General features: G+C 44.3%; 1 protein-coding gene across 11 annotated transcripts in view; it reads right to left on the bottom strand.

The window, feature by feature from the left end:
• Positions 1-14,716, bottom strand: part of Phactr4 (phosphatase and actin regulator 4) — a 76,240-nt gene that overhangs the window by 17,304 nt on the left and 44,220 nt on the right. For all 11 annotated transcript variants that reach the window (XM_063288416.1, XM_063288413.1, XM_039111275.2 and 8 more), the window contains 3 exons: positions 8,069-8,663; positions 7,092-7,273; positions 4,884-5,037 (listed from right to left, as the gene is read on the bottom strand). In XM_063288416.1, coding sequence (XP_063144486.1) covers positions 4,884-5,037; positions 7,092-7,273; positions 8,069-8,663 — 931 coding nt within the window. The remainder of the gene's footprint in view (positions 1-4,883; positions 5,038-7,091; positions 7,274-8,068; positions 8,664-14,716) is intronic.

The following is a 14,716-nucleotide window of genomic DNA, read 5'->3' on the forward strand; positions in this document are numbered from 1 at the left end:
GGACACAGTCACTGACACCTGTAAGTCCCAGCATGGAAGCTAAGGCAGGAAGATTGCCAAAGGTTCAAGGCCAGCTTCAGCTAGTGAGTTCCAGGACAGCTTAGGCCACCGTATGAAACTTTCATGAAATAATCACAAAAGAGTTCACACTATAATCCCAAAGATATTTGAACTGAGGACACTATGGAAACTAACAGACTCCTGGCTTTCAAACCGGCCCCAGGTTCAGTACTGTGAACAAGAATTTCGAACCATGCCCCACCCTGGAGCAAAAATTCAGGGTGTAACTCAACAATTTGCTTTTTAAACAAGCCTGACAGGTAAGTTAAGCCTGCCAAATGAATGCTTAAACGTGAGAACCACTGACTAGAATCAGCAGAGTAGCAAACACCAGAGATAAGCACCATCCAACAGGGTTATAACTCAATTAATTAATTCTATCAGTTCAGTGGGCTAACACATGATCATTAGTAATAAGGATAGCGACTAAGTATTCGGTTGCTGGTAGTGGTGCAAGCCTTTAATCTCAGCATTCAGGAAGCAGAGGCAGGTGGATACCTTAAAGTTTGAGGCCAGTCTGGTCTATATAGCAATTTCCAGGATAGCCAGGGCTACACAGTAAGACCATGTCTCAATCAAACAGATAGACGACAGACAGGCTATATGGTAATAAGGAAAACTGTTATGATTTTTTAAAAAAAAGCTGCACAGTGGTGGCTCACACCTTTAATTCCAGTACTCGGAGCAGAGACAGGCAGAACTGTGAGTTTATGTAACCTGGTCTACAGAGGGAGTTCTAGGAGCCAAGGCTACACAGAGAAACCCCATCTCAGAAAGACAAAAACAACAATAACTAAACGAATAAACGAATGAATAAATAAATAAATAAATAAATAAATAAGGCAAAAAGATCGCAGTCATGTATATCCTCTGCAGGTCAAATTTAACCTAGGGCATAGTTTGATATAGTGAGAAAGAAAAGTTTTTTGTTTTTTTTTTTTTTCCTTTTTCTTTTTTTCGGAGCTGGGGACCGAACCCAGGGCCTTGCGCTTCCTAGGCAAGCGCTCTACCACTGAGCTAAATCCCCAACCCCGAAAGAAAAGTTTTAATATTCAAAACAGTTTTGTTGTTGTTGTTATGTCTTATTTCACATCTGAACACTTGACCTGCATGGTGCAGGTGCATCACGTGCACGCCTGGTGCCTGTGGAAGCCAGGAAAGGGCATCATCTCCCCTGGTGGAGCAGTCAGTACTGAAAGCCATCTCTCTAGCTCAAGAGCTTCTCATACAATTATCTTTTTTATTTTGGTGGTGTTAAGAGGGGAAACCCAGAGCTACCCCAGTTCTTTTACTTTAGAAATACATAATCTCTAATTTCATTATATATTTGAGAGACATTCCAACTAAATGGAACAGGCTAGCCTTAAACTTGTTATACACAGAGGAAGCCTTAAACTTGGGGTCCTCCTGCTTCAGCCTTCCAAGCAGTTTAGATTACATGCACGAGCTCAGCTTCTCTCTCTCTCTCTCTCTCTCTGTGTGTGTGTGTGTGTGTGTGTGTGTGTGTGTGTGTGAGTAGAGGTGTCCCGAGTACCAGAGGCATTAGATCCCCTGGAGTGAGAGTTATGGGCAGCTATAAACTGCCCAACGTGGGCAGTGTAGTCCGTGTAGCTCACAGACAGCCCATTTACCTAGCTTGCCCGAGGGCCTGTGCTCCATCCCTGCACCACAGAAAGCAGAGGGCGGGCAGCAGGCACACGGCACATATGGCAGACATTTGTAATAAATACCACTCTGGGCTCCAAGAGACCTGATTTTAAAAAGCCAACAAACTGTAAGCCAAAATTTACAAGAAGCTATATGTGGCTTTTTTTTTTTTTTTTTTGAGGTGGGGCCTCTGTAGTCCCAGCTCGTCCCAGCTTGTCCTCAGACCCCCTATGTACCTGCAGGTAGTCTTGAACTCCTAACCATCCCGCTCTATCATGCCAGATTCTAGATGACATATGCTACCACACCCAACTGAGATACTTATTTTCAGCCCTTTAAAGGAGTCTGCCATGGTTGGAGATTTAACTCAGTGGTTGAACACTTGCCTGCCAGTGCAAGGCCCTGAGACTGGTCCTCAGCTCTGAGATATAAAATAAAAAGAGGGGTTGGGTCTTTAGCTTAGCAAGTGCTAGGCCCTGGGTTTGGTCCTCAGCTCCAAAAATAAAATAAAATAAAATAAAATAAAATAAAATAAAATAAAATAAAATAAAATGAAATGAAAAGATAATGTGTAACTGGGTATAATGGCACACTATATCCCAGTACTCAGGAAGCAGAGGTAGGAGGATCTCTGAGTTTGAGGCCAGCTCTGGTGTACAAAGTGAGTTCCAGGACAGTCAGGGATACACAGAGAAACCCTGTCTTGGGGGGAGGGGGAGACAACCGGAAAAAATATAATAATAATAATAATAATAATAATAATAATAATAATAATAATAATAATAAAATAGAAATTTGTCAAACATACTGTATAGGACATAAGATTCTGAGCAGTTAACATTTTCTTTTTCTCTCTCTTTCCTTTTCTGAGATGGGGTTCTCTCTAGCTCTGGCTGGGACTATAACAGACACCCACCCGCCTCTGCCTTCAGAGCACAAGGATTAAGGGTGTGTCCCAGGCTAACTTCTCTTTTAAATTGTCATCACATTTATTTGTGTGTCTGTATGTGTGTTGAGAGGAAGGAGGTACAACTGTGACCAGAACACACAGGTGGCAGTCACAGACAACTCATGGGGATGGACTCTCTCTTTCCCTTACATGGATCCCAGGAACTGAATTCAAGTTGTCTAGCTTGGTGGCAAGCACCATTACACACTGAACCAACTCGCTGGCCCACAGGTTTTCTTTTTTCATGTAATTTTCTAACTATTAATATAATGAGCATGTACTTATTTTTATACTGTAGAGAGAGAGAGAAAAAAAAAAGAAAAGATCTTTGTGAACCATAGCCAGACATGGTACTGTGTGCCTTTAATCCTAGCATTAAGGAAGCAGAGTCAAGTGGATATTGACTCTGTGAGTTAGAGGTTAACCTGATCTGCGTGCCAAGTTCTAGGTTAACCAGGACTACGAAATGAGACCCTGACTCACACCTTTAATCCTAGCACTTGGAAGGCAGAGGCAGGAGGATGGCTGTAGGTAAAGTCCTTGTTGTGCAAGTATGAGGACTGGGTCTAGCACCCATGTTAAAACCTGGTATGGCGCAAGCATTTGCAATCCCTGCATGGAGGGGAGGAGAGAGGTGGTCAGGGACAATCTGGACAGCCGGACTCGCCAAATGGGCAAGTGCATGAGACTCCCCCTCAAGCAATCAGGTGGAGGGCGACAAGAGACTCTGAGTGACTGCTCTTTGGCCTCTGTATGTACACACATGGGCGAGGCACACTCCACCCTCCCACTCTCTCCACACAAACTATGCACACACATATTACACACTATGTGCAACACATATACACACACTCTTTGCACACACATGAACATAATTGTTGAACCTTTAGAATAAAGCATCTAAGAACAATCTTCAGATTAAGCAGATCAAAGAGACAGGGCAACTGAATATCACATATTACCTCAGACCAGAAATTAGACTTGAGAGCATAAAACCCTGCATTTAAAAATACATGTTGGGGCTGGGGATTTAGCTCAGTGGTAGAGCGCTTACCTAGGAAGCGCAAGGCCCTGGGTTCAGTCCCCAGCTCCGAAAAAAAAGAACCAAAAAAAAAATAAATAAATAAAAATACATGTAAGAGGGCTGGAGAGATGGCTCAGTGGTTAGGAGCCCTGGCTCCTCTTCCAGAGGTCCTGAGTTCAATTCCCAGCAACCACATGGGGGCTCACAACCATCTGTAATGGGATCCGATGTCCTCTTCTGGTGTGTCTAAAGACAGCTACAGTGTACTCACATACATTAAATAAATAAATCATATATATAATCATATATATATAATCATATATATACATATATATATGGGAGCAAGAGAGATGGCTTGGTAGGTAAGAGCACTGGCTGCTCTTCTAGGACCCAGGTTCAAATCCCAGCTTCCACATGGCAGCTTACAACTGTCTGCAACTTCAAGATCTGACACCTTCACACAGACTTCATGACATCAATGCACATAAATAAATAAATAAATAAATAAATAAATAGCCTTTAAAAATATGTTAGGGGTACGCCAGGCAGTGGTAGTACACCCAGCAGTCAGAAGGCATAGATAGGTGGATCTCTGTGAGTTTGAGGCCAGCTTGGTTTACAGAGCAAATTCCAGAACAGTTAAGGCTTCACAGAGAAACCCTGTCTTGAAAGCCAAAAGGAAAAATAAGTAAAGCTGCATGTGTACAGTAGGAAAGAAGACGGGACCTAAATTAATGGACACCTTGCCGGGAGAAGGCCAAGAGTTTTTCTCCTTTTAGACGGGAGGAGTGTGCATGCCGTGCAGACTCCTGCTGCCACACTCCTCCTGCATGCAAATACGCTGAGCACATAGCAAAGGCCCCTGCATGCCGCCTCCTCCTTTTCTGATGAGACTACCTTTGAAAAGAAGCGGTTCCATGGTGCTTAAGTGAAAACACAGCACAGCACAGCACAGGCGTGACGCACGAGGCTGGCACTCCACACTAGCACTCAGATAGTCACAGGAATCTGAGTATGCCCGGAACCAGCCTGACTCCTTCAGCGAGTTTTGAGAAGCCTCCTGTCTGTCTGATGGTTGAACCCACCCAGCGCCATCTGTGTAGTTCCTGACTCCTCGAGCTTAGAGGAAATGCAACTGTACCTGTCCTACGTTAGAAACTGTTTTCTTAAGAGACACATGAATGCCTCACTCCTGAGGCCTACCGGATCAGCGTGTTCCCGATCTGGTGCCGTATTTCATTCCACTCCTCCTTGCTTTTACAAGGCCAAGAACTCAGGCTGGTCTCTGGTTCGCTGGGTCTGCTGCTCAGCTTCATTGCCAGCGTGTCCTTCCTCTTCACTCTGTTGGCCAGGGCACCTTACACAGGGAGAAAATGCCGAGATCAGGCATGGACAGCGTGAGCCAGGCCAGAGTGTCAAGAGCAGCCCCCGGCAGGAGTCGGCTCCAATGACCCAGCCCAACACAGGAGCGGGCAACATAAAGCATCTGAAGATATTTTTGTCAAAATGGACGGAGGTAGGTAAAGAACACCTCCTCCCTAACCAGCACTCTACAGTTTGCTCATTTAGTGAGAGTTTCTGAAGACACAATCTAGTCTGTTCTGGAACAGTCCTCTGGTTTAAAACACGAAGAAGGCTGTTATATTAACACATCTTATAATCTTGTGACTCTTACAATGTTGCTGGGCAGCTCCCGAACTCCTGAGTTCACTTCCTCTTCCCACCTCTGCCTCTTCGTAGCTGGATGACATCATTAACCGGTAACTCCCAACCTTACTTCCTGTGCAGTTCTTTTTTTTTTTTTAATTTTTTTTTAATTATATATAAGTACACTGTATTCAGACATACCAGAAGAGGGCATCAGATCTCATTACAGATGGTTGTGAGCCACCATGTGGTTACTGGGATTTGAACTCAGGACCTCTGGAAGAGCAGTCGGTGCTCTTAACCACTGAGCCATCTCTCCAGCCCCCAGTCCTGTGTAGTTCTTGAGACAAGCTTTCACGCAGCTAACAATCCCCAGATCCCTCCCTCCCTGCCTGCCTGCTTCCCTAGCTCTTCAGCCCCATTTCTGGTTTTTGAGTTCATCTGACAGTTCAAGCTATGTTCCACCTAATGGAATCCTTCTGCCGTAGCTTCTCAAGTGCTGTGATCACAGGCATGAGCCTCCACATCCAGGAGAACACACGTTTTTCCTTTGGTTCAACAAGAAGTTCATTATACTGAAGAAAATTCACCATTTTCTCTTTAAGATTCTATTTGCAATGATGTGTGTGTGTTTACGTCTGTGTGGAGCTGTGTGCACATGATGTGTGTGTGTGTTAACATCTGTGTGGAGGTGTGTGCACATGATGTGTGTGTGTGTTAACATCTGTGTGGAGGTGTGTGCACATGATGTGTGCGTGTGTTAACATCTGTGTGGAGGTGTGTGCACATGATGTGTGCGTGTGTTAACATCTGTGTGGAGGTGTGTGCACATGATGTGTGTGTGTGTTTATGTCTGTGTGGAGCTGTGTGCACATGATGTGTGCGTGTGTTAACATCTGTGTGGAGGTGTGTGCACATGATGTGTGTGTTTACGTCTGTGTGGAGGTGTGTGCACATGATGTGTGTGTGTGTTTATGTCTGTGTGGAGGTGTGTGCACGTGCGAGCAGGCGTCCTCAGAGGGCACAGGCATTGGCTCTCCTGGAGCTGGAGTTACAGGTGATTGTAAGCTACCTAACATGGGTGCTGGGAACCGAACCCAGTCTTCTGCAAGAGTAATAACTATTCTTAACTGCTGAGTCAGCTCTCTAGTATCTCCTAACTTTTCAATGTATTCAACGTAACCTCTATACTAGTTTTCTCTCTATTTCTTAGACATTTATATTTCTTAGATCTTGATTTCTTATATATCTTCAAGGTGAAAGGGTTTTGTTTTGCTTTGTTTTTCTGGTGTTGGGTACTGAATCCAGGCCCTGTGCTTAGCTTAGCATAGGCTCTATGACTAAATGTATAGCTCTGGTCTCTGAGCAGACCTAAAATACAAACCAAGAATCTGAATGATGACGGCTCACACCTTTAATCCTGGCACTAAGGAGGCAGAGGCAGTAGATGTCTCTGAGTTCAAGGCTACCCTGGTCTACACGGTGAGTTCCAGGCTAATCTGGGCTATAGTAAGACTGTTTAAAAAATAAATCTGAATGAGTCTGTCAATGTGGCTCCCTCTCATGGTCTTGATCACCAAGGCAAAGTGGAGGAAGAGGCCTTCACACTGGCCTCCAACAGCCAGAGGACTCCATGGAGCAGGACATATGTTTCCTCTCCTGCTGGGGAATCTAACCATTGGCAGAGACTGCCCAGCATGTGGCACCAAGTTCCCAGCACCACACAGAACAACTTTCCCTTGTACTTTCCCCTCCTATTCTTACTCTGATAGCTTTCATCATCATCATCATCTTCCTCCTCATCTCGATACTGAATGGGACCCTCTGAATCTGAGTCGCTCTCCTTCTCTTCCTCTTGCAGACACGGTGGTAGTTTAGGAGTAGCTGAGGTAGATGTCATGTCTTCAACAAACGGGCAGATCTGCTCTTCCTCGTCATCATCTGGACTAACAAACAGACATTTTTTTTTTTCAGAAATCGTGAGGCTTTTCAAGGGAAAAGAATGAAGCACACATAAGTCCATTCCTGGAGTAACTTACAAATTCACAGTCTTAATTTTAATATTCTTCCTAAGCAGCTCTTTAGTACTCATGAGTCAAATCCCAGGCTGTTTTGTAGTAGGCACTGACACATTTCAGAATTTGCCTAATTTCCTTCACAGAAGCCTTCAGATACTATTCCCATTCAGAGCTGAGATGCTAAAAACCAGAAAAGGGGTTGGGAATTTAGCTCAGTGGTAGAGCGCTTGCCTAGGAAGCGCAAGGCCCTGGGTTCGGTCCCCAGCTCTGAAAAACAAAACAAAACAAAACAAAACAAAACAAAAAAAACCAGAAAGGCTGAGTACTATGCCTGGTGAGAGAGATGTGAAAACCAGGGCTTCCTCACTATTAGCAGTGGCTCTTAAGCATCAAGCAATACATTTAGATAATACATCTGAATCATCTAAAACTAGTAGTGTTAATGCTCATATCTATGGACAGATAACTGTACTGTCAATACAGAAATCACCACAAAAACCCATTAAAAACAAACAAACAAACAAAAAACAAAACAAAACAAAAAAAAAAAACAAAAAAAACCAAGGTTACAGAAATCAGCAGGGTTAAAAAAGCCCTGCTTCTAGAACTGACTCTTGGCAGAAGCATTTCCTCGACTTGAGTTTACCCATGTTGTCTGAAGAACCTTTCCTGTGTGGGGCTGCCTACATTACCCAGGAACAAGAGACCGGAGGAAACACTCACACTTTCAACATTTCAATCGTGATAGGAAGTGACCTGGTCCGACCCAGGGTGCCAGTGTCCTCGGAGAAGCTGTCACTGCTCTCAAAGAGCAGTGAATGGGCTCTATGAGTTCCTTCCAAGGGAGGGGTCACAGGAAGGGGGCTGGTAAGGGCCTGCTGAATTCGGATATGCAGTGGGACTGGGGGAAGCCTGGAGGGTATATGGGACTCCCCAAAGCTCTGGTCCTGTATCTTCTTGGGGACTTCCTTTTTCTGATCTTCCTGCTGGGAAATGTCCTGGAATCGATCTAAAGAAGGGGAGAACTCAACTTCTGGCACCATTTGAAAAGTCTTAGCAGGGACTAGAGGGGACCGTGGAGGCTCTGGAGGTATGTGGGTAGGCAGGGGAGGTGACGGGGACGAAGGCGGGATTGTCAGCGGTGGTTCCAAACACAAAGAGACAGTTTTTTCTCTTTGATCATTTGCTGTCTTAGCTGTGGCTGAAGCAGCAGGCTCCGAGCTGGATACCGAAGTTGATGGAATGCCTCTCTTGGGTGGCAAGGGTGGGGATGGTTTCGACAACAGTGTGCCACTGTTCATTGCTTGGGACAGTTCAGCTGCAAAGGAGAGAGCCACACTTCGTTACCATGGCTTTACAAAGCACCAAGGACAGGTCAGAAATAGCCTTTCAATTCAATTACGTAATTTCACACTTTGCAAGTCCTGAAACAAAATCGACTCAGGCAGAAGGCTGGATGAGCAGGGTGGGGCAACACCTGGATAATTAAAGATGATTAAAACTTAATTAAAATTTAATTACTGTGATGACGGATGTGACAACCTTATGGCCTGATGGTGTAAACAGAATGGATCCAGGAAAAAAAAAACTTATTAAAAAGTTATTTGCAGGGCAGTGGTGGCATACGCCTTTAATCCCAGTGCTTTGGAAGCAGAGGCAGGTGGATCTCTGAGAGTTGAGACCAACCCTGTCTACAGAGGGCGTTCCAGGACAACCAGAACTGTTACACAGAGAAACCCTGCCTTGAAAAACAAGCAAAAAGGATTGTTTGTTTGTTTTAATTTTTATTTATGTGCGAGAGTGTTTGCCTACAGGTATGCACCGTGTGTGTGCTGGACTAGTGCCTGAGGAGGCCGGACAGGCACTGGGTCCCCTGGGACTGGAGGTACAGATGAGTGAGAGCTGCCGTGTGGGTGCGGGGAACCAAATCTAGTTTCTCCAGAAGAGCTCTTAACCACTGTGACATCTCTTCAGCCCAATATTCCCAGCATTGAGAAGAGCAGCTCAAGACCAGCTACCCCCCCCTCCCCCGTACCTCATTCTAGGCCAGCCAGAACAATACAGTGAGATCCTGTCTCATCTGTAGGATGTAGGAGGAGAAGAACACACAACAAAATGTGGTCTTAAAAATCCAACCACCCAGGATGGTAGGATAGTCTAGTGGGTAAGGGCACATGCCTCCAAGTTCGATGACCTCAGTTTGACCATTGACTCACACGGTGGCACTGAAAACCAGTTCCTGAGAGCTGTCTTCTGACCACTACAGTGCACTGCAGTGTGTTCATTAGCACTCTCACACATTGCACACACAATGATAATAAATGAATTAAAATAGATATACCCCAAATCTGTGCTTACACACCCTGATGAATGATTACGCCTAAGCATCCTGCTTTGAACTATGTATTACTCAATAAAATTCATAAAGCCATTTAATAAACCTTGAATTATTATGACAAATATGAAGCCCTTGGAATAAATTAAAGTACTTTCTGTCTCTTGTTTTTGGGTTTTGTTTTGTTTTGAGGTTTGTTGAAAATACGACAGAACAGATTCAAATGCTCCACGTGGTATTTTGAAATTCATCCCAACTGTAGGCTGAGTGACCTGTATGTCAGAGAAGGTACCGGAAACCAGAAGCATTAGATTTCCTTGGTTTCAGGATCAACCTCAGTGACCTCCTGATCCAGGCCGAAGCCCCAGGACCATAATCTGGCCTCTCTCTGCTCCTCTTCCAACCTGAGAAAGATGCCTCTCACAGGACCTCTGTGAATCGGAATCATCAGATGTGTGACATAGATGGACATCTTGTTGGGGAGTTTCTTGTTGGGCATCATGGCGATCTCCTCCCACACACTTGGTGTAGAGGTTATTACTCAGGGGTGTACAGTACTTCTTGACGATGACCCACATCGCCTTTGTCATAGTCTTGGTGTAAATGTGGCCCATGTTGGTCGGTCTCTTCTTTTATGTCTTTTAAAAAGCTTTAAAATTATTAGTATGTGTATGTGTGTGGCTGTCAGAGAGTAACTTGGGATAATTGGTTCTTTTTGTGCATCTTGTAAGTCATGACGATCAAACTGAAGATGTCAAGCTTGGTGGCAAGTGCCTTCCTTTATCCCTGAGCCACCTCACCAGCTCAATCTTTGTGTCTTACTCCCCAGTCACTCAGCCACCTTGCCAGCCTATCTTTGCCTTACTCCCCAGCACCCCTGAAGTGATAAGGGAAAGCAAGATGTCATCTTTTTGCTTCTTTCAGAAGGAAAACTAGAAGCCAGACACTATGTAATTTGTCCAAGCTCATATTACAGATAGCCAAGGCCTTTAGCTAGCATGCAGCCTGTTATCAGACTATTACTCTATCCTCTGCTCCCCTCCCCCTTATCAGTGTGTACAGCTCTGATGACCTTTGTACACCCATGTCACTTTGGGGTTTATGGCGGGACAACTCTTGCCTCCACTAGCTGCATACTCACAAGGATACATACAGTGTGCCCTCAACACGTTTATAACATGAGACACTCTTCCTCTGTACAGAGTAAATGGATGACAGCAAATACTCCACTCATCTTCCCAGAGCCCCAATGACTCAGGCTTTCATCCATGTAAGAAGCAGGCCATGACGTCATATAGAAGCTAACCTTGTGAACCAATTAGAGAGGAGAGCTTTTGATGAACAACTCTTCTGATCTATCTGAATACTTTTCTTTTTTTTTTTTTAATTTATTTATTTAATATATGTGAGTACACTGTTGCTGTCTTCAGACACACCAGAGGAGGGCATCAGATCCCATTACAGATGGTTGTGAGCCACCATGTGGTTGCTGGGAATTGAACTCAGGACCTCTGGAAGAGCAGTCGGTGCTCTTAACCACTGAGCCATCTCTCCAGCCCTCTGATCTATCTGAATCTTTTACTTCCGTCTACCCAATGTTCTCAAAGAATCTATAAATTTCCTCAAATAAAATTTCATTTGCCCTTAATCTCATTCCACGTATCCACTCTGAGTAGACAGTGAGCTAGCCTTGGAAGGTAATATCACTTATCATAAGTAAGCTGCGTAAACGCTATTTCGGCTAACACAGCAGTGTGTGCTCATAATCTCAGCACTGCAGGGAGGACGAGGAGCTGAACACCATCCCAGGCCACAGAGTGAATCCAAGGACTAGGCTACAGATGAAACCTTGTCCAATAAACAAAAGCAAACAAAAATAAGTAAATAAAACCAAACAAATGAATAAAAAGAACAATCTAGAAAATACTGTACAGAATACACGAAGATAAAGAGAGCAGTTAGCTCCCCATCCATAATGAAACTGGTCCAACAAGACCATACGTAAACATTTTCTTTTTGAATTGATCAAGTGAGTTGCTTGGTTTTTTGAGACAGGCTCTCATTATGTATGAGCCTATAGGTTGGCCTGATCACGATATGTAGCCTATATGTTGGCCTGGAATTCATCATGCCTGGCCCCTACCTTGTTTATAAAGACATGCTTTCCCTAAGGCCCGAGGTTTGCCAATTAGTTGAGGCTGGCAGGCCAGTGATCCCAGGAACCTACCTGTCTCGGCCTCCCTAGCACTCAGTGCACCCTAGCACGCACTTTTCAGGTGAGTTCTAGGGGTCAAACGGGTCCTTATATTTGCAAGGCATGCACTTTACGGCTCTCTCCTGGGCCCTAATAGAGCTTTCTTTTTATATTTTTAAATTTTTATTTGTATTTTTATGTATGTTGGTGTCCACAAAAGCCAGAAAAAGGTACTGGCTCCCCTGAGCTAAAACTACAGGACATGAGGCAGAACAGGAAGCGTGCTTAATTGCAGAATCATTTCTCCAAGGCCACCCCCTCCGACCCAACCTGTCAGTTCTGAGGGTTCTAAATAACAGCTCATACGAAGTAGACCAAGTGGGATCATAATCTTTTTGTGAAAGAAATGGTATTTTAGAATCAAAGCAATGGATGAGGTTGTTAATTTTCGAACAAGGTGTAACCTTTAAATCAAATCTATTTAATCTTAGTAAAAACTGAACTAGCCATTTTCCTTCTGTGAGGGCCTATAAAGGATTAATGTTGATTCTTCAATCACAAGGCCCACTGCTCTGGGCTATCAGTTAAAGCTACTTTAGACACTTTTAGTTTGTTTGTTTCAAGAAAAGTTCTCAGCTAGCCCAGGCAGATTCTCCGCCTTGTGTAGCAGAGATGGCCCTTAAACTCCTGCTCCCCAGCACCTGCCTCCCAAGTACTGAGATGACAGAGATGGCCGGTGCATTACCACAGCCAGCCAGTTATTGTATGCGCTGCCGTGACTAGACAGAAAGAGACAGCGCCCGCCTGAGCAGGAGCACGGAGCAGTCGCTGACCAGCAGCATGGGCACCTTCTGCATACCTAATGGAAATACAGACTGCGGCCTCAGCTGAGACACTGACATCAGAACTTTGGGATCAGGGTCTGCTGGGTAGCGAGCAAACCTTCTAGGTGAAGCCAGTTAACAGCAGCCTGGATGACAGTTTGAGAACCACACTGTAGAGATCAGAGGCAAGTTTCTGTCCCACATTAGCTATGATCTACATTTCTAATTGTCTCTGCATACAACAGGCAGTCATTTACCACAGCCCTGGGTGGTTCTGAAAGTGCATGTGAAAGCTTTGGGTTCCTCAGAGATAAGTCAGGAAGACATCATCCATTGAGCAATGATAACACAATGGTCTTCATCCTGTTCCTCCTCCAACCTGTCTGTCTGACATCACTCTGAAATCTGATAAGGTTCTACTCACTCCACCCAGCTAGTGACATTAGATTCTTAATATTATACTTTCTATTCATTATCTGTGCAATTACTAACAAGAACTATATGCTGGGATAAGCCTAATATTATTCCTGAAAAAAAAAACACACTTGTATTAGCTCTGAAACACTTATCAGTTTTTTTCTTTGCTCCCTTTCTGGAAAATCTCTGTGGAAAATGCAATTACAATAGGAAAACAGACCTAAGCAAGACTTCAGAAAATGCAAAGTAGTTTATGAAGCCTATAAACGTATACTCATGCACTATCCTGCTTTCAGTTCACAGTGGTTCTGAGGACTGAACCCAGGGGCTATCACATGCTAGGGCAGGGTTATCACATGCTAGGCCAGAGCTATCACATGCTAGGCCAGAGCTATCACATGCTAGGGCAGAGCTTCATATCCTGGTCCTCATTGTTCTTCAGCATCTGAGACAGGATCTCACTAAGTTCAAGACTGGCCATGAAGGCCTTAAATGTGCAATCCTGAATAGCTGAGATCTTAGACCGGTTCTTGCAGGCCTGGTTTCCATTACCATCATTTCCTTCCTTCCTTCCTTCCTTCCTTCCTTCCTTCCTTCCTTCCTTCCTTCCATCCATCCACCCATCCATCCACCTACTGACCTACCTACCTATTTTGACACGGGGTCTGCAGACTCCGAGCTGAACCTGCTCTCAGCTTTGGCCATCCCTCCTATCTCTACTCCTCGAGTGCTCAGTTGACAGCTTCCACGCCCGCATGAGGAGCATCCTTAACTCTCCCCAAGGTAAATGTGGTGTTTCATGTTTCACAACCTCTGTAGCTCCCATGAAGAGACTATACTAGGGGCTGGGGATTTAGCTCAGTGGTAGAGCGCTTACCTAGGAAGTGCAAGGCCCTGGGTTCGGTCCCCAGCTCCGGAAAAAAAAAAAAAAAAAGAGACTATACTAGGCACTGAATCACAAGTTAAACACACATTGACAAAACCATCACTTCAGCTACCAAACTGAGGTTCAAAGAAGGAACTGGTAGTTTACATTAGATGAGACATTCACCTCGTCCCTGTAGCCTGTGTCATTATTCTAATTTTCTCACTGGGGTGGTCAAGCCTGTTGTGGTCTTCCCATATCTAGACCATCAGTTACTGTGATAAATGTTTGTTATTGTTGTTTTTGGTTTTGGGGGAGGGGGTTGTTTGTATGTTTCAGAAAGAGGGAGTCATGTAGTCCAGGCTAGCTTCAAACTCAGAAATCCCCAAAATGACCTTGAATCCTGATTCTCCTGCCTGTGCCACCTGAGTGTTTCCCAAGTGTCACCAACACCTAGTTCTAGGGGATATTCTTTTTAAATCTTCAAAATTGTAATTATCAAATAAATAAACAATGCTAAAGTTAGTTCTGTAATACTTGTAGAGTAAAAACATATTAATCTCTCCAGATTTCAAGGTAATTTTACTGATATTTCCAATCCATGGCCATTTTTATCTTTTCTTAAAACTTTTTCCCTCCCTCCCTCCGTCTCTCCCTCCCTCCCTCCCTCCTTCCCTCCCTCCTTCCTTCCTTCCTTCCTTCCTCCTTTCAGAGAAAGAGTTTCTCTGTGTAACAG

This window comes from Rattus norvegicus, chromosome 5 (assembly GCF_036323735.1).
Source record: "Rattus norvegicus strain BN/NHsdMcwi chromosome 5, GRCr8, whole genome shotgun sequence".
Taxonomy (NCBI): Eukaryota; Metazoa; Chordata; class Mammalia; order Rodentia; family Muridae; genus Rattus; species Rattus norvegicus.